This window comes from Ictidomys tridecemlineatus, chromosome 6 (genome assembly GCF_052094955.1).
Source record: "Ictidomys tridecemlineatus isolate mIctTri1 chromosome 6, mIctTri1.hap1, whole genome shotgun sequence".
In the NCBI taxonomy this organism is placed as follows: domain Eukaryota; kingdom Metazoa; phylum Chordata; class Mammalia; order Rodentia; family Sciuridae; genus Ictidomys; species Ictidomys tridecemlineatus.
In genome coordinates this window covers 50,473,898-50,495,026 of record NC_135482.1, presented here as the reverse complement: position 1 = coordinate 50,495,026, position 21,129 = coordinate 50,473,898, and the positions used below count along the sequence as shown (strand labels likewise).

The 21,129-nt window shown below is 34.7% G+C and overlaps 1 protein-coding gene across 6 annotated transcripts in view; it reads left to right on the top strand.

The window, feature by feature from the left end:
* Nucleotides 1-21,129, top strand: part of Srgap1 (SLIT-ROBO Rho GTPase activating protein 1) — a 279,415-nt gene that overhangs the window by 175,748 nt on the left and 82,538 nt on the right. For all 6 annotated transcript variants that reach the window (XR_013440538.1, XM_005328689.4, XM_005328688.5 and 3 more), the window contains 2 exons: nt 5,029-5,211; nt 5,689-5,817. Coding sequence is in view for 5 of the 6 variants with exons in the window: in XM_005328689.4 (XP_005328746.1) it covers nt 5,029-5,211; nt 5,689-5,817 (312 nt within the window). In the remaining variant the exon portion in view is untranslated. The remainder of the gene's footprint in view (nt 1-5,028; nt 5,212-5,688; nt 5,818-21,129) is intronic.

Sequence of the window (21,129 nt, the reverse complement as noted above, 5' to 3'; positions counted from 1 at the left end):
TCCCTATCCTCTGCTGAATTGCCATAGCATCCCCCCACATTTTGCTGGGGATCCAACCCAGAGCATCATGCTTGCTAGGCAAGCAGTCCACTACTGAGTTACATCCCTGGCCTCCCACACCTTTTATTTTGAGGTCCATAAATTCCAACACTTATTGTACTTTGCAGTTAGTGAAATAAAACTATTTGTCGTCCCATTAGTGCCACACCAGGTATTTAATGATGGTTCTATTTTTGGATGCCAGGGATGGAGAAAAACAATGCCAGGTACATCGTAGACATTTAATAAATATTTGTTAAATGAATGGGCAGACTGACTATAAAATGAGTTCCTGGCCTTCTTGTGTTTCTCACCAAATGTCTATTTTGCCCATATAGTCTATAAAACAATATTAAGGATTTAAGGTACTCTGACTTTGTTGTAACATGTGGCAGAGTCTGAAGTGCTCTCAATAAATTAAGTCTTGGCATCCTCCCTTTCCATTACACCTTCGCTGATACTATCTTTGCTGCCTCGATGCCCTCTTACTTAGTCTCTGCCCACTAGGGAGTATCTAAGGCCCATGTTTCAAACTCCAAAATTGTGAACTCTTAGAAGATGGGAAGCAGGTGTTTGTAAAAGAGTACTCATCAGAAGTGATGAGCACAAAGCAAATATGGAATCAGTAATTATTTTTCTGATCCCTTTTCCTCCTATGGAAACAGAGTGACTGTATCCCCAAGGTCAAGAGGCCTTCCATCTGTGCAATGCTTTAGACTTTCCAAAGGTTATGGTGTAGCAGTTCAGAATGCCTCATCTGAAGTCAGACTGTCTGGCTTCCAACCATTATTCAGCCAGTTACCATCTGGGTGTCCTTAGACAAGTTACCTAACCTCTTTCTGCCTCAGCTTCCTCATCTTTACAATAATGGGGGAAATAAAGTTACCTACCTCATAAGAATTACTAAAAGAATTTAAATAAGTTATTTTGTAAAGTGCTTAGACTAATGTCTGTCACATAGTAAGCATTATGTAATGCTTGTCAAACTACATATATACATACAGATCGTGTATGTCTATATTGGCGGTGTATATTCACATACATAGATATACACATACATAGTAAATACTCGGTAAAGTTTAAGTTAAACAATTGTGGACACACAATTTGGCATCCACAATAACTTCATAAGGTGAGCAGAGATATTAAATAATTTCTTCACACTTGGTCATTGGTAGATCCATTCTTCTAATCCATGTCTTCTGATTCTGAACGAGAAATCAAAAAGTAGAAACTATAGCTTTTATCCACTGATCTTCTCCCAAACATGTAGTTTTCAGATTCAAAATTATCTCTTTACACCAACTGTTGAAATTTACTATAAGTATTTTAATTATTTTGATTTAACGCACAAGAATTGTGTCAGATTCAGGATATGAGCCTTTCAGTAAACATTTAAAAAAATATATAAAGATTCTATGAAAGTTATTCTAGGGGACTTCCCAGTTTTACAACTAAATCCATGATGTGGGTCACTTTTTATTTGACTACATTTTTCCTGCAATTGAAGAAAGATAGATTGAGTGTGTTGAATGGGGAATTATGTTTGAAGTTTTAGTAGAGAAGAATTCAAATTGAAAAATATGCTGTTGGACTACATTTAAATGGAAATATGTCTGTCATGCCATTTAGTATGCAAAGACTTGTGTTTGCATTAAACTGAGGGAGAAGCAGTTATTTTCCTGGCAGTATATATTCAAAATGCACCTTAGAAAAATAAAGGCATTTTGTTCTTCTCTGGGGGGGGGGAAGCTGTTATTTTATTTTAAATACAAGACATATTTGACTTCTATCAACAGCTTACATTTTAATAATGCAGTTTGTACTTGCATTCATTATCTGCAATTAGAATTCTTGAAAAGCTTTTAGCATTTTTGTCCTGAACTTTTTAAATTCATTCATCATTACTGTTAACATTTTAGGGAACAATGATTTCATAAGTCCAATTGGAAAACTAAAAAGAAATTTGTTGTCTGAAAATTACTGCTGAACTAGGTAGAGCATCCTCAGCTCTTCTGCTGAACCTCATTATGATCAGCTATTTACACGCTTTTCATCATAGTTTTGGGTCAGACTCTAATGTTTTCCTTTTAACCCACATTAGTTAATAAGAAATCCTATGCCAGCAGTCAGCTCAGTCTTTCTCTTATACTAAGGCTTAGTTTGTGCAAATTACCTGCTTATACTAGTGCCCATTATCCAAGTAAAACAAGAGTCCAGAGGACTCATTTCTTTGTCATGTATTGAACGGAAATATTTCTCAGATACCCAGAACTGTCTGATATGTCTTTTCAACCAGGTGTGATGGGAGACATGTGTTCTCATTTCTTTCTGCCTCTCAGTTAGCAAGAAGAATACAAACAGCTCTCTGAGTGGGGCATCTGTGCCTGTGTGTGTGTTTGAGTTTTTTCACCCTCTCATTTTAAGATGTAACTGGAACCAGGACCTAAATGGTATGTGGGTTTGCTTCAGGCAGAGAATATAAACAGAACCAAGCCTAGCAATGCAAGGTGTGTAGTGGATTCATTGACCTTGCTGTTTGCCCAGCTGCAGGGTGACTCCCTTGTCATTCCCCAGCTGCCCAGCTCCTTCCCACTACTTTTTTATTTTCTTTTAAACTGGAGTAGCCAACCAAACTTCCCCCGGATAGTTTTGATAATTACTAAAAACAGACAGCTTTCCAATGACAGCTCAGAAAAAGCCGCCACTGCTGTAAAGTTCAGCCTTTACTTTGTTCTCGTTCAGTACTGCCTTTGCATTTTTAAGAAAAGACATCATTCGATTTTTTTTTAATAAAAATAAGTAAAGGCTCTTCACTCAACCCAAGTTTTACTCTTCAAAGTAGTAATCTTAAAAACATGTGTTGTTGAACCATATGAAAATATCAGTTTTCCAAGTTTTTTAAAATAACCTACAGAAACAGCAATTTTATGTAGTTCAACCTAAATAAACAACATTTGTTCCAGAGATGCTTCCAGGCTTCACATTGTATTAAGACTCAGCTTTTGAAGTGAGAAAACTAAAATTTATTACTTAAAAATATTAGTCTCAACTTCTTAACAGCTATACTTTGAGCTATAAAAATGAATAACTTTCGGCTACTTGCAGATGACATGAATCTGCCTTATAATTTTTGACATATTCTATAAGAAAGTGCCAGCACTGATGCTCAGCGTTGGGTTCTAGTTCCAGTATGTTCCTTGGTACTTTGATATATCACACCTATGTGTGTTGGTTTCTTTCTTAAGGAATATAATGCACAAAATACCCAGATATCAGAATTTTCCCAGGTGCCTGACTCTGCAATGCACCTTAGAATTATATTGGAAAACTGATTTTTAGGTAAAATCTCTAAAAATCTGTGACTATTTTATTCTTATGTATCAGAGAACACAGAGATTATATGTAAATGTTGTTACAAGAATAAGTAGCGAATACCTTTACTCATTTTTTGAGAAAATATTTATTAAGTATGTTATCTAAAGTACTTTAGAGATAGATCAGTTTTATTTTGTTTCTGTTTTTATTAGTAGAGCGTAAAATTGGCAGAGCCTCAAAAATTTGCATATTCTCTAACCCTGCAATTCTACTTCTAGAAATTTCTCCTAGGAATTATGACATGATTTTGTCCACAAACATTTTTGTAATAATAAGATAACCAAAATTTTTAATAATTGAGGATTCATTATATAGGTTAACAACTTGCATGGAAAAGAAACATTACAAAATGTTCCATATATTCCTAAATGTTATTAAAATATAAGTTATGTATAATTCATTTCCGAGGGAAGAACTAAGATGAGATATACATGAAAGGTTTTCAGCACAGCTTTCTTTTTCTTAAATTTTTATTAGTTATTGATGGAACTTCATGAATTTTTTTGTTTATAGGTGGTGCTGAGAATCGAACCCAGTGCCTCACACATGCTAGGCAAGCACTCTACCACTGAGCCACAACCCCAGCCCCAGTACAGCTTTCTTTATAGACCAAAAAGTTGAAATAATCCTAAAATATTCAACAATTCTGTTTACTTAGGTAATTATGGACATTACATAAAGAAGTATTATACAGACCTTCTTCTTTTTTGGAAGAATATTTAGTGATATAGAAAAATATTCTGATATATTAAGTAAAAGAAGACATTAAAAATTGTACATACATGGGCTGGGGTTGTGGCTCAGTGGTAGAGCACTCGCCTAATTAGACATGTGAGGCACTGGGTTCAATCCTCAGAACTACATAAAAATAGATAAAATAAAGGTATTGTGTCCATTTACAACTAAAAAAATAAAAATAATTATACATATTTAAGGGGAGAAATATATATGGCATTTTTAAATGAAGAAGTGGGTGTGTGTGTTTTCATAGGTAAAAGACTAGAAGACTGTATACCAAATCTTAACCATGGTTTGCTTTGTATTTTATTTCCTGCTTTGTATCATATATTTTCTACACTGAAATTTTAAGTATCACTTTGTGATCAGAAAAAACAATGTTTTTAAACTACAACTATGTATGAATCTTAATATTTAAATTTGGTATTTTGACAAGTAGATTTTGTGTAATAAATTCTTTATTCCTATCTAAGCTGGAGTTTTGGTTGGGTTAAAACTTATCCATAAAAAAAAAAAAACTTATCCATGAATAAATAGTTTATTCTGCAAATTAGTAATGCATGTGTGATTTTAGAGAAACACTTTTAAGCTTAAGAGAACTTTCTGAGTATGTTGAAAAGTTTGCAAAAGACTCTTAAATCATTTTTTCATCAAAGCCTGTCCCCTAAGTGCCTCTTCCTGGCAGGTGAATTTGCATATTTGTTTGGTTTATGTAGAAGCAATAGGCCATAATTCATGTATTTTACTAACAATCTGGCTTTTCCCTGCCAGTTGGAAGGCGATATTTTTAACAGACACATCATTTAATGGTTTGCATTCACTCTATAAGTTATAGGCGGACATCTTTTAACAATTTGGGTTACTTTTTCACAGGTGATGAAAACATACCACATGTATCATGCAGAGAGCATCAGTGCAGAGAGCAAGCTGAAAGAGGCTGAGAAACAAGAGGAGAAGCAAATTGGGAGATCTGGTGATCCTGTCTTCCATATTAGACTAGAAGAGAGACATCAGCGGCGAAGCTCTGTAAAGAAAATTGAAAAAATGAAAGAAAAGGTAAGTGAAAATATACTGCAGAGCCCTCCTTCTTTAGCGAGGAGCTAATAATGCACTAAGAACACTGCCGCAATCACTGATCTATGCACATTGTAAATTATTGTGAAATGACACGCATTTCCTCCCGTGGGAAAGAAAAATGTTTAAGACACATAAAAATCATGTAATAACAGCTGGACATCATTTAGTGGTGAATGCCAAGTATTGAGTATAAATGTGGAAAACTTGAAAGGCAACAAAGAGATTTCATTGCAAATGGGCCTGAAGCCCAAATACATTGTTGTTATTCCCCATAGCTGGGTAATTTTAGTTTGTTATTTAAATCAATTTCAGAATGTACTTTTCACAAAGACTTAGAGGGTCATTTGTATATGTGGAATAAATTATTTAGATTAATAAAAACTCATGTATGTTTGTTTCTCTGTCTTATTTTAAAATGGCTTTGTCTCTCAATGCCTGTGTCTTCTTCCTTTCCAGAGACAAGCAAAGTATTCAGAAAATAAGCTAAAATCGATTAAGGCACGGAATGAATATCTCCTAACACTTGAAGCAACTAATGCCTCAGTTTTCAAGTACTATATTCATGATCTTTCGGATTTAATTGATGTAAGTAATTACGGTTTTTATGTTTCCATATCAAGATGGAATTAACAATTGCTTTCCTTCATTAACTGGAAAACACCATTCTTGATTAAAATAATGTTATTTTATGTAGTGCTCAGAAAAATACTTCCCATTCCACTGTATGGGATAATTATACACTATGGATTCTAAGATATTTGTAAAAAAAAAAGCATGTATCCTAAAACCAGTGATAATCAGGTGGTTAGGGTCTTTGAAGCTGCAGCTCAGCCAGAAAGGGGACCCAGCCATTTTCAAATCATGTAGTGACATAGCCCCAACCATTCATTGATTCAAAATATATTAATTGGGCTCCTCTTTTGTGATATGCCGAGGCCCTAAGAAGCCATGTAGAATGCTTAGCCTCTGGAAAATAAAATGGAGAAGAATTTTATTAATCTTTTATTTTTATTATTTATTTATTTATTATTAATTATTTTTTATTTTTAATTTTTTATTAATTATTTATTAAGCAAATGACTATACAAGTGATTGCTCTGTGACAATCATGACAAACACAGGGAAGCAAAACCGGGCACATGAACCACTCTGACAGATTGTTCCACGTCTCTGTACTTTCTTGGGATATGGATTAAAAAAAGCACTAATTGGGCTCATTTAGAATTCTCCAAAAATATATCCACAATTACATTCACACAGCATTCACGGCCGTTATTCCACAGTATTAGGCCTCTGCATCCTTCATCTTTTCATTCATAAAATGTAGCCTAGGGATCATGCCAACACTGTAGGAGATGCAAAGATGAAACGGACAAAAACCCTGTACCCCCAAATGCCAGTACCTGAATTTAAAAGATAAAAGGGGTGATAAATGCCATAAGAGAAGCACAGATAAAGTCGTAGAGATTCCGAAGCTTGGCTGCTGGAGCCTCACTCATATGCTACTTTGTATTCATTGCATCCAACAGCCTTATGATTTTATGAAATTATACATTATGACTCCCAAAAGTTGTCATAATGTAAACATACAGTAAGTTAAAGCAACTTAATTTTTATGGCAAATTTAATGTAGTTAGCAATTATTTTAGAGAGATAATTCCAGACTTTTACAAAAGCATTGTTGAAAGGGAATTATTTTTTTAGCTCATCAACACTTTGATGATTTTCCCCTTTTATTTTAGTCTTCAAACAACTTTATCTTATAATATAATTTTTTTCTAATATATTTTTTTTCTGTAAAACCATGGAGTAATAAGGAAAACCAAGAAAACCTTTTTTCTCTTTTTATTTGTTACTAGTATTTCAGTTAAGTAACTAATCCCTTCATTGTTTTAAATGCAAAAACTTTTTGTGGATATTTTTAAATTTTTTTTTCTTCCAGCACTCTGATGAAATACAAGAAATTCTCTGATAGAGTGCTGCTAGGTTTCCTTTTAAAAAAAGAAAGAAAGAAAGAAAATTCTTTAGGTTTTCCTGAATAAAAATAAAGAATAATGTGGCTAAGAAAGACTAATAGAGAAGGTGAATATGATCAGAGCATGGTATATATATATATATATATATATATATATATATATATATATATATATATATATGTGTGTGTGTGTGTGTGTGTGTGTGTGTGTATAAATGTCACAAAGAAACCCATTATTTTGTAGAAATAATATATGCTAATAATTGCTATTTAAAAAGAATTTTATGACCCCTTGTTTACAAATTCAGATCCATAAGGTTTCTATAAACTAATTTGATGTAACTTCTCTACATAATTTTTCATTTCAAACTTAAGCTAAGCCAGTTTTTGCACACGGAAAACTTTCCAAGTATTCAAAAGTATTTCTTTTATACCTACCAAGTACTGTTTTGGTTGATTACTTTTTGCAGTGTTGGGACTGGTACTGAGGGCTTCACACGTACTAGGCAAGTGCTCTACCACCAAGCTATAGTTCAGCCTTTATAGATATGTGTATACACACACACACACACACACACACACACACACACACACACACACACACCATATACACATATATGTATATGTTAGAGGAGAGGCAGTACTGGGGATGGAACCCAGCACCTTGCAATTGCTAAGTATGCACTCTACCACTGAGCTACGTTCTTAATGCTTAAGATGATAGTGTGAAATGGTTAGTCCTCAGCTAATGTTATGTGTTGGGTCTGGGGAGCTCTACCCCAGTGCACTCAAGCGCCATTCTTGACAATAGGAATCCAGCAAAGTCACACAAAGTCCTCATTGTCATGAGGTTTATGTATACGCTGGGAAATAGACAATAAATGAAGTTACACTTACACACACATGCGTGCACACATATATATGGAGTGATAGTGCCATAAAGAAAAATAGAACAGAGCTGAGGGAATGCTTCTTTTGATGGGGTGATCAGGAAAAGCCTGGCCTTTGAATGGAGAATTGAGCTGGAGAGCCACACAGCCATTAAGGGAAAGAGACCCTCCAAGGGAAGGACTGGTAAGGCGAAAGCTGCAGAGGTGGAGTGTTCCAGAAGCTCAATGGATAGCAAAGGAGATTGGTGTGGCCAAAGTTGAGTGAGGGAGAAGGGAAATGCTAGGAGAGAAGATCAGCAGAAGACCAATCACAGGGTCTTCTAGACAGTGGAAGGGTTTGTATTTTGTTCAAAGATGGTTTTGAGCAGGAAATAACATCAGCTGAATTACATTTAAAGATTCTGAGTAGCCAAACAGAAAAAGACTGAATGGCTCAGGAGGTCAAGCGTAAATACAAATGCTTTATCAAGAGTCTTTTGTAGTTGGCCAAGCTAAAGATGATTCTGACTTGGACTAGTGTGGCAGTGATCGATCTATAAGTAGTAGGATGCAAAATGCATAAGGTTGCAGATGGAAATCTGATATAGTAGATGAAAAAGAGGAGAGAAATGACTAAGATTCAGGTCCAGAGAAATGAATCAGGCTCCATGCCTGCCCACAATCTAGAAATTTGGGGGGCTGAGGTAAGAGGATCACAAGTTTGAGGCCAGACTCAGCAAATTAGCAGGACCCTGTTTTAAAAAAATAAAATAAAAAGGGATGGGTATGTAGCTCAATGGCAAAGTACCCCTGGGTTCAATTCCCAGTACCAAAGGAGAAGGAAGAGGAAGAAGGAGAAAGAAATGGCATTAGTTTAACGATAGTGCTGTTTATTAAGATATTGAAGAGTAAGAGCTGTAGTTCTGTTTCATATAGCATGATTGAGATGCCTACTGGCCTTCTGTGGGGAGATTCAAAGGAGCATTCTCAATGTTCTTGGAATATACAAGACAGAAAGAGCAAGTCAGAACTATGAGAGTCTCCATCACTTTCATGGATATTGAGCTCTTACTATGTGACAGGCAGGTTTCCAAGTATAATCTCACCAAAAAGGTGAATACTGTCTTTTCCATTTTATAGCTTAAAAAACAGAAAGCATAATATCTGAGGCTAGCCAGAGTATATAACTTGCTCAAGGATACAATAATACCAAGTGGTAGACTTCAAACTCAGACATTTCTTTCCCTCCAGATATGATTAACTCTGATGAAAATAAGTAATGGTTAAATATGTCAAGTGATTTTCATTTTTCTCAAAAGTCAAAAATTAAAAGATCAGCCTTAAATTTAAAATGTGAACAATTCTCAAGTAATATAACTTAAACGTGAATTTTGAAAGAAATGACATGAAATTGGTTTGCTGTCATAGTCAACTGAAATTGAGTGCTTTCTTAGTGAAAATAATTTTCCATTCCTTGTGTCATTTTTAAGGCATCAGAGTCTGAATATGTACATTCTAAAATGGCTGCTTATTTTGAGAAATCCAATTTGCATTTATAGTGGTGATCCTAAAATCCATTAAGTTTGACCCTTCCTGGTGAAAAAAGAAACAGGTTGATTATTATGCAAAGGTACCTAGAATCATTTATGCTTTGTGGGTTTATTTAACAAAGTGCATTTGATATCGAGCTATCTACTAATAATGAGAAGAATTTTTATACCTCCAGTGAGGAAAAAGGCAAGCGACCTCTTTAATGCATAGTATTTTGTATGAGAAATGACATGAAAGGCAGTAAATGTTTCTTGATGAAATCAAAGCATTATAGAGAATTCAAATTTGGACCTTTTATATAAATTTCCAATTTCCCTTGAGCTTCTACTCGTGTCAATCTCTTTTTCTAACAAAATTTTTATGGTATCACAAAAATTAATATAAACTTTCCATAGAATATGTGTTTTCAAACTGTTATTTCACTATTACAGAAGCAAAACATGTAAATTGTGGAAAACTAAGAATATTATACACCAAAATGAAATGATCACATTCTTAACCACCTGAGATCATTAATGTTAAAATCTAGACTTTCTCTGTGTCCACATACATAGTTTTAGTTCAGGAGTACAAAATCACATTTTACATATAGTTTTTTAACCTGCTTTTTCACAATCTCCAACTTTTCATCTCAATAGTCATCTAATAACCAGGCCATATTACAATTTCTGTCCCCAAAATAGGTTTCAAAGCTGGTTTGTCTAGATCAGATGAAATTTAGGATCATTTGTTGAATCAGGACCATATGACCCATAAGTTTTCTGTTGTATATTATTTTGGTTTTTAATCTAGTGAAGCCCCTTGTGGAAGAGACATGGACAGTTGTTCCTTGGAATGCCCCAGCTTCTGATTTGTCTGAATACCTCCTGGATGGAGAAACTAATCCTGTTTCTCCATCCCTTGCACATTTCCCACAAAGTGAACCTCAGATTAAGTCTCGATGGGTTCAAGTTAACCACTTTGACTTTGAATACATCACAAATGATGTCTCTGTATCTTATGTGGGCACATAACAACATCTGTTTTAACCTCCTGCGGCAAATGTAAAATTAACTGGCTTGGCCTGGTGTTACTCTGATTCCTCCATCATAGAGTGACAATAGATTACAAATATTTTTAAATCTCCTGAATTTGTATTTCTATTAAATTGGAAATCGACTAATTTGAGACTCAAAAATGTCTGAGCTTTAACTTGCTCTTAGTCAACAAAATCCTTTCTTAGAGTATAAATTAATTACATACATAAAGGGAATATAACAATCCTTAAAATACTTTAATTAATTCACATATCTACTAGTGACCCCTCTTTAATAAAATCCCCTCTTGTTAACTGCTACAGCTAAACACTTTAATAACTCAACACTGATAGAATAGTTCAAGTCTCTTCTATGTATTTAAAGGTGATTTATTACCAAATGACCCCTTTGATATAAGGGGAGTAAACAAGGACAGGGTAAGGACGAAGAGCTTGAGAAGAAGATTTACATTAAACAGGGATGAGAAAAGGGGAGGGGAGGGGAGGGGAGGGGAGGGGAGATAGTAGAGAATAGGACAGACAGCAGAATACATCAGACACTAGAAAGGCAATATGTCAATCAATGGAAGGGTAACTGATGTGAAACAGCAATCTGTATACGGGGTAAAGTTGGGAGTTCATAACCCACTTGAATCAAACTGTGAAAGATGATGTATTAAGAACTGTGTAATGTTTTGAACGACCAACAATAAAAAATAAATAAATAAATAAAAAATAAAGGTGATTTATTGGTTTTCAAAAATATTTAATAATTCTAATATATTTTCTATTTTAGATAAACTTTACCTTGCTCATCAATATTACCTTGGATTAGCTCACTTACTTGCTTCCTCTCCCTCTCCTCTCTCTTGTTCTCTCTCAGTGTTAATCATTTATAAATAATAATTACTGGAGGTCTACGGGAATTTATTTTTAGTACATATTAAATTTTTTATTGTACCTTTTGGGATGAATAAATTAATTTTATGTTGAGTTCTATTACTGAAAACAATACTTTAATAACCTTTGTAGGTAAATGAATTTCTTAATCAAGTCCTTATTTAAGACATTAGATATCAGAACTCTAAAGTTTGTTGAGGGTAATATATTGAAGCAAATGATAACTTTCTTTTATTTTGGCTGAAAATATTTAAATGCAGTGTACCAAACACAGTTTAGAAATTTCTGGGTGTTCCAGGTACTGAACTAGCTCTAGGAAGAAGGAAAGGGCTTGTGACTGAGGAGGACTTTGGAAACTTCTGAAATATCAATAATATTTTGTTTGGGGCTGGAGTTGTAGTTCAGTAGTAGGGCACTTGCCTCGTAAGTGTGAGGCACTGGGTTTGACCCTAACACCACATAAAAACAAAGGCATTGAGTCCATATACAACTAAAAAAAAATTTAAATAATGATAATATTTTGTTTATTTAAAAGAACTGTATATGATAATAATAATATTTTGTTTATTTAATAGAAGTATATATAATAATATTTTGTTTATTAAAAGAGGTGTGTATGTTCTATAATATTCTTTAAGTATGGGCATATTTTTATATTTTAAAAAGAAAAAATAGGAAGGTATAAAAATTTATACCTTAAATGTTTTTAGCCAAAAGCTCACCAACATTATTTATATTTCCCCATCTTTCAATATTATGATTTCTCTTTTGTACAGTTTTGAGAACTCTTTCTTAGCACAAATCTCTTCCACTGTGTGTTATCTATGACTTCTAATCTTGAGTTCTCTCATGTAAAGAAACAATATCCTGGATATTTACAATGCCTTCACAATCTGATAAAGTTGTCAAAACTTTGCCTCATTTGATAGCAATTTTGTTTACTCTTAAGTCTTTCCAACAATTCCCTTCATGCTTCTTTCATCAAATATTTAATATTATATAATTAATATATAATTATATAGCATATAATTATGTTATATATAATTAATGTGTATTAATTATATATAATATATAATTATACAATATTTTCATATAATATAATATTTTAATATGATTATTATATAAGTTATATATTAATGTTATCAATATTATAATTTAATTAAAATATAATAAATATAAATGGAACAAATATTGCACAACTTACTACAGATTAGGTGTTGTAACAGAAATGTATAGGAATATTAGAGACCATTTAAATAGCTGTGTGTATTGACAGTCCTGTTGATATTCGTCACTGTACTTTAGAGCTAGAGTTGATCAACTTTTTCCTGGAAAGAGCCAGAAAGTAAATATTTGAGGATTTGTGAGCCATATATTCTGGACAATTCTTCACTTGTTATGCAAAAGCAGCCACAGATTTTAAGTAAGAAAGTGGGTATGATTGTGTTGTACTTAGACTTTACAAATGAGACATGGGAGGGATTTGGCTTTCAGATTCCTGCTTTACAGAATGAACCAAGTATTAGTTAAGCCAGAGTTCACTTAAGCGAAAGACTGATAAGAGGGATTCTCTTCTGTCTCTAAAGAAAGTCCTAAGTAAATTTTAGTTGTAGATCAACAACTTTTTGGAATCGAGTGGGAAGTGGATCAAAGTGTTAATTTCACAGCAAATAAGAATTTTTATTATATCATTCTAAAGAATAAATATGAATTATAAGAAATATGTTGCAAATATTAGCTGAACAAAGATTAATTGGGTTGGAGGAATAAAGGGATCATTGTAGAGGAAAATAGATTCTAGTTTTGCAGATAGTAGTTTCTCTGTCTATGATCATTGCTGTCCCACATATTAAATGCAAAATAGCCTACAACTTACCAATTAAGAATTAGGATATGTGGGGTTGGGGTTATAGCTCAGAGGTAGAATGCTTGTCTTGCACATGTGAGAGGCACTGGGTTCGATCCTCAGCATCACGTAAAAATAAGTAAAAGTACAAATATTGTGTCCATCTTTAAAAAAATATTAGGATATGTTACATGCAAAAGAGAAGTCATTCAGGAAACGTTTGTAATTGAATGCTAAGAGTTTCCAGAGATTATGATTTGCTAAAATAAGTAGTTAAAAAAGGTTACAAGTCTTAATGCTAAGATTCTGTGGACTATAATCATATGCACCACTCTGCAAATTTGGAATTGTAAAACAACTGGTTTTAAGATTGCATTGCTCTTAATATAGCCTCTCTCTGTCCAGTGTCACATCTTCAAAATGCATTCAAAGAAACTAAGTCCTCCATAATAAAACTTTATTGGTGCTTTGTTCCAGAGCACCTGCCCAGAAGTATTTGTGTCCTTTCACTACAGTTTGATGGTCTCCAACTTCTCCCTATAAAGGTTTGCAGATCACTTTGGAACGTGAAGGATAAATCTTTGTTACTGTTGTGGAATTATTGCCAGGGAATAATCCCCTACTCTAGCCAATTTTCTTCATAAGGATATCTTGTCACACATGTTTTATTGGCCATTTACACAGGATGAGATTGAAATTAGATTGCATCATATATCCCATGTCATCTTTATTTTATCATTTCTGAATAATCAGCTGTGTTAAAGCTGTTAGCCTTATCTTTTTGTCTTTTGGGAATATGTGTTTAATTAAAAAGCAACTTACTCAGAATTCAGGGTTTTCTTAATTAGTTTGACTTTTCCCCCATACACAAGGGTATTAAGATTTATCCATGAAAACCTGCCAAATTGTAATACTGTATTCTCCATTAGACCTGAGCTCTTATTAGGAAGATTATAGAGAAATCATGTTAAATGGGTTAGGAGATTGTAGTGATCATGTAAACTAATTTAGGAATGTTTTTATCCCATTGTGTTAGAACAGATATTCTAAAACTTTAATGAGTTGGATGACTGAAGTACTTGGCTTGGTATTTGAAGTTCTTTCCAATGGAGATGCCATGGGCCTTCACACAAAGGAACTGCACTCACCTGTTTTCCTCCTGAGGCATAAGCTGTTCTTTCTTTCTTTTTTTTTTTATTCAGTATTCCATACTTGCTCATTCTTCTTGGTTGAACCTCTGAATATTGAAAGTCTCCTGCAGAATGATCTTCACTTTCTTTTGTTTTCTCCCTTGGCTTAATTAACATCTGACAGCACCTAGATTTTTATCACCAGCCTTGATCATCTTCCTGGGCTTCAGATTTATATACCCAGCTATCTTCTGGACACCTCTTACTGGATGTCTTGTGGGCATCTTGATCATCTTAGGCTTCCAAAACAACTTCTTATTTCTGTCCATACGTCATCACCCTCCACACACATAACTTTCTTCTTACCCATTTTTTCAGAAAATGGTACCATTTTGCACCCACTTTACACAAGCCAAAACCTACTTCTCTCATCCCCACATATAAATGCATCAGCAAATCCTGCCATTCCTAACTCCTGACTGTCCCACACCTTGCCACTTCTCATTGCCTGCACTCTCTGTCTCCTAGACAAAGGCTCTTCTTTTCTCACCTGAATTGTAGCAGTTTATATGTCTACCGCTACCTCCCCTGTCTTCCAAAAATCTATTCCCTTCCCAAACAGCCAGAGTATTAAAAAAAACAAAACAGAACTCAGATGTGGTAAATCCTGTTTAAAATTCTCGAAAGACCTTCCCTTCTTCTTAGAATAAATCCAAACTATTCACCAACACCCTGTATGAACTGGTGCCCACCTGCCCCTCATGGCCATTGCCTACAACTTTATCCCCACACCATGCTCCTGGTATACTCGCCTTCTTTCTATTCCACAGAACCACCAAATATTTTCTTACTTGAAGTCTTGCTTTGTACTTTTTCTTGCTTTGCATGTTTTGCTACAATACTCTCCTTCAGAACCTTGTAAGTCTGATTCCTTCTCATCCGTGTTGCACCTTAACCGTCCTATAAAAAGGCACCAACAAACACCCTTTCCGCCTTAGTACTATTCCTCGGACCTTTTTTTTTTCTCCATCAATTTACCATATGGTCTGTATTTACTTTGACTTGCTTTGTTTGTTCTCTCTCCTCTCTCTTAATTTGATTCAGGCTGGTTACCAAGATTTGGCCTGGGAAAAGGGAGTCTGATGGGTGGGAGATGCATTAAACAATGCACGATGTTCAGCACGCTCATTGGCTCAGGCATGAGCTACAACAGTTCTCCTCTTTCCGGCTTTGTGTCTTCTCCTATCACACAGATGTACCATTATGACCTTTTTAGTACTTAAGAGAAAACCCAAAGCATTGTTTTCTAAATGCTTGGCTACAGTTAAAGTAGCAGCAAAAAAAATGAACTGCCAGCCATCTGTGGACCATCAGGAACACAGACATGAAAACAGGTGTATGAAAGTGGCCTGTAGAGTTTAGACATTTAGCTTAGTCCTGGGAGATGCCTGTCTCTCACAAAATGTGTTTGTAGTTTCTTGGGTAAAATACTAAATGGTTAGAAAGGAAAATAGTGAAGGACAAAGAGATCATTTATTTGGAAGAAGTACACTTTATTCATTTGACTCCTAACATTAAAGCTCTGGGCTGGGCACAGCAGTGAATGCCTGTAAACCCAGCACCTCAGTTAGGCTTGAGGCAGGGGGATGGCAAGTTTGAGGGCATCCTCAGCAATTTAGCGAGACCCTCGGCAACTTAGCAAGACCTTGTCTCAAAATAAAAAAGAGCTGGGTGGTAAAGTGCCCCTAGGTTAGATCACCAATACAAATAAATAAATAAATAAATAACCTCCAGACTTACCCTCCTTCTGGTCTTTTGAAGCCACTCACAGTCATGTGAAAGCTATCCATTTTTACAATTCAATTTGCTTTGGTTGCACTATTTTTTAAAAAAAAAAAATACAAAATAAAGGGTGAACAGAATCTTTCCCCAACATCCATAGCTCTGCAATAGTTCAAGCCAAGCTTATTTACACCCAGAGAAGAGAACCAACAAAGTCTCCCAAAGGCCAGAACACAGAAGTGAAAGTAGAATATCTCTACATAAAAAGTAGAACACTTCCATTCTCATGATACCTGCCTAATTCTGGAGTCATGTGGGAACTTGGGGCTACCCTCCAGCCATTTCTAGGACTGCCCTGGCAAACAACATTGGCTGCTTAGAGTTCTAGAAAAATAAATGTTGGACTTCTTTTCTCTGCCTTTTCATTACAGCAACTCCCATATTGTTAGCAAACTTCTACCTCAGCAGGGCTAAATGTTATGCAGTTACACAAAAAAGAAAAATAAAGGTGCCCTTCTAACCAGCTGTGATCCAGTTGCCCTAACATGATACCCACCATATCAACTTAAGCTGGCCCTCAGGGTTAGGGACAAGATGAAGTGTTTGTCACAGCTCTCAATACTTGGATTTCATCTTCATTTTGATTCTATTCTCAACTCTTTTGCCTAACAAAATTAGCTTACTATGATGATTTAGACTAATACTGTGTGGAATCTATCTTGGTGGCTCTTGAGATATTTTTAAAATATTTATATATACTCAACTGCTTCCAACAATCTTTCCTCCTTTAGTTTTGATCCATAATTTTATGTATTCATTCAGAGTTTTTCATCCATCAGAATAACACTGTTTTGTTTGCATGAAATATTTTATTGGTTTCTTATGTATTTTCATCATTAAATGCACTTGGGTTATATAACTCAACACTATGCAGAAGCTGACTTTTCATACCCTATTAATAATCCATAAACTCCATAGAACTACTTTAGACCTTTTAAACCAAATTATCTTGAATCTTACACAACCAGCTTCTGGTTTAGAAAAAAGATCATTCTGTGGCTAGCCTTGCTATCTCACGGAACCTCGAAGAATAACATCTTTCCATTCCTGGTTTCTTTTTGCTTTCAAGATGCTTTAAAAACTGAGAGTGTAGGGCTGGGGTTGTGGCTTAGCGGTACAGCACTTGTCTAGCACATGTGAGGCACTGAGTTCAATCCTCAGCATCACGTAAAAATAAATAAACAAAGGTATTGCCTCCATCTACAACTAAAAATATTTTTGAAAAAAAAAACCTGAGAGTGTAAAAATACAGTGTATCAGAATTAATAAAATTATGCCAATTAGTGACCTTAAAGACTGACATGTACCATAGGAGGACAGGAAGGACAGCAGAATACAATAGACACCAGTATTGCTGTATGTATATACGTGGCCATATAACCAATGTGATCCTGCAACCTGTACACATGGAAAAATGAGAATTCATACCCCATTCAAATCAAATGTATGATATGTCAAGATCATTGTATTGTCATGAGCAATAAATAAAAAAAAACCTGAGAGTGTAAAAATGCAGTGTATCAGAATTAATAAAATTATGCCAATTAGTGACCTTAAAGACTGACATGTACCCTAGGGGTCAGAGAAGGAAATTGCCCATCAAACTCCTCACGGAAACCTCCTAAGAACAGCAGTGCAAGTCCAAAAGATTCCTGGAGAGACGCCTAGATGAGTTACTAAGCCACATGTGAGCTCCTCCCAGCCTCTCACTGGGTCCAGCCAGACAGAATCCACCTGGCATGCTGAGTATGAAAACACATGATGCTTTTGTAGTCTTGACATTTCTTCCCCAAAGAAGCCACACTCAGATATTTGTGGAGTGAACTCTTTAAGTCTAGAATTACTGAAAACTTAGTAGGTATTTTTTCAGAGCTCCAAATGAGATAATTGGGATTAATTAGATTACTTTCTTTTTATTCTCCCCCTTTTTCCTTCTATCTTCAAGTTATAAGAGACTTGGCTATTTTAAGGGGAAAATAAACTTTTCTCTGACTTTCTTTTCCCTCAATTTCAACTTTTCTATTGAGTCCCATTGGGATCTATACCCATAAAATGAACCAACTTGTCTCATCTGCTTCCTTATAATCAAGTGAAATCTGCCTTCTTTTGGAATAGTGGGATGTTTTTAAGCACCAGTACATCGAGAGAGAGAGAGAGAGAGAGAGAGAGAGAGAGAGCCTGACTTTCCTTTAAAAGTTCATGTTTTCATAAAATAAGGTATTACTGAAAACAGAATGAATTTTCAGTCCTTCTGATGTGTATATGAAACTGCTACATAGAACCATTATGGATTGTGAGGAGCAAGAAGAATAAAAGAGGACTTTGTTCATTTGAGATGAGAATTTCTAAATTAACCAAAAAAAAAAAAAAAAAAGAATCATTTTCTGTTTGAGTGCAGCTGAGTTTTTTGGAAATGTATTAATGGAAAGACTGATCACTGCATTTCACAATTGTTATTTTGTTTATATTCGTAATTGTGATGTCATAGCTACTTTCCAGTTGTTCAAATCCAGTCATCAAGTCCTCTTGCTGGCATGGGGAAATAGCACTCCCAAAGGAGTGGGTTATAGGACCTTTTCTCTTGATCATCATCATCTGAGGCAGCTCCTCTCAGACTATGTGCATATGATTAACCTGTGGATCCTTTTAAAAACTTTAGGTCCTGAATTGGCATGTCAGGGGTGTGAACCAAAATTCTGTATTTTTTATAAGCCTCTAGTGATGCTACTGCTGCTGACCACAGACCAAATTATAAATAGCAGTGGTTTAGAGTACCTTTACATAAAAATTCCAAATGCAATAATTTGGAAATTTGAGGGTGAAGGGTAGAATTCTGTAGGTTGGCATTTGGTTTGTCGAAGACAGCTTAGTGGTTGAACATGTACCTTCACAAAGGCTGTGTTCCTGGTTCACATCCTGGAGGATGCATCCTTTGTATAAAGGCTGCTTCCCCTGTGCACCCTCTACTCCTATTTTTGTAGCAAACTAATGAACAGATTATATTCAATTTCCTTGAGGATGGAGGTATTTTACTGTGTTTCAGTCTTAATATGACTGGAGCCCAGCATATTCCCTGGCTCCTGGCCAATTAATGAGTTGAATTGAATCAAAATTAATTGATTGAACTTCATTAGAACAGTATGGAGATGACCTGGTTTTGTCCATTTAAAAATCACTTGTTTTCTTTTTAAGGGATTTATACTGCCTTTGTGTCCAAATTTAAAATTCTGCTGTCAATAATTAAAAACTAATTTCTAGAGTGATATACTCCTTTTAGACCATATTTGCTTAAAATGCAACATGAAAAACTAAATATAAATGTAAATTAAAGGTAATGAAGACTCAAGAATCTCAAAGTTTTATTCCTAGGCATAGTGAACAAAATTAGGTCTGCAATAAGAAGACTTTGAAAATCATTTTCTGTTTAAGAATTTTATTCTGGGAATAAGAGGGAAGGCATTTGTGGACTATTGTGATAGATTCAAACCTCTTCTTGTACTTGTAAGAAGGTACACATTATTCTTGAGTCTTCTATAAAGCATACAAATCCCAAAAGATTCCAGTTAGGTTATTTGCAGCTTGGAAGAATTTAATAAATTATTGTATCAATCACAATATTTCATAACTGAAACTTGAATACCATTTTTCATTATTTCATTCAATATTTGACTATACTTTTTAAAAACTTTTAGCGGGTTAATTGAGATTTAAAGTCATATACCATACAGTTCACCCATTAAATCTACAATGACTTCTAGGATATTCACAGTATGTATACCCATCGTCACAATCAATTTTAGGAACTTTTTAATACTCCAAGAAGAAATTCTGTACCCCTCAGCTATCACCCTCTCCCACAGCATTCTTCTGTGCCTCCAGCCCTACACAAACAAGAATCTACTTTCTGTCTCTGTAGATGTACCTATTTTATACATACCATATATGGACTCATATAATACATGGTCTTTTGCAACTGTCTTCTTTCACATAGCATAATCTATTCAAAGTTGATCCATGTGGCATGTATCAGGACTTTGTTCCTCTTGTGGAGAAATAATGCTTTACTATATGACTATACCACAGTTTATTCATTTAGTGGTTAGTGGACATATAAGCTGTTTCAGCTTTTTTAGCTATTATGAATAAAATTGCTATAAACTTTCATGTTCAAGTTCTTGTGTGGAAATATGTTTTCATTTCTCTTAGATACATACCTAAGAATGGATTTTCTGAGTCCTATAGTTTAATGTCTTAAAAAACTGCCAGACTGTGCAAGGGTTGCAACTTCTCTACATTCTTTCCAACACCTTCTGATATCTGTCTTTTAATTGTAACCATCCTAAGGAGTGTACCTGGTGACCCATTGTGGTTTTTATTTGCATCTCCATGACAGTGATTTTGACCATTTTTTCATATGATTGACCATTTCTATATCTTCTTCTTCAGATCCACTGCCCCTATTTTAATTAGGGAATGTTTCTCTGCATTGTGGAGTTGGAAGGGTTCTTTATATATTCTTATAAATCTCTTATCTCAGTTTCCTGGTAGTCAAAATACATATATTTAGTTGTAGTTCAACACAATACCTTTGTTTTATTTATTTATTTATTTTATGTGGTGCTGAGGAGTGAACCCAGCATCTAGCATGTGCTAGGCAAGTGCTCTATCATTGAGTCACAACCCCAGCCCTCCTGATGGTAACTTTTAAAGCACAACAACTGTCCATTTTGAAGAAATCAAATTTATTTTCCTTTTTTCCTTTGGTTCTT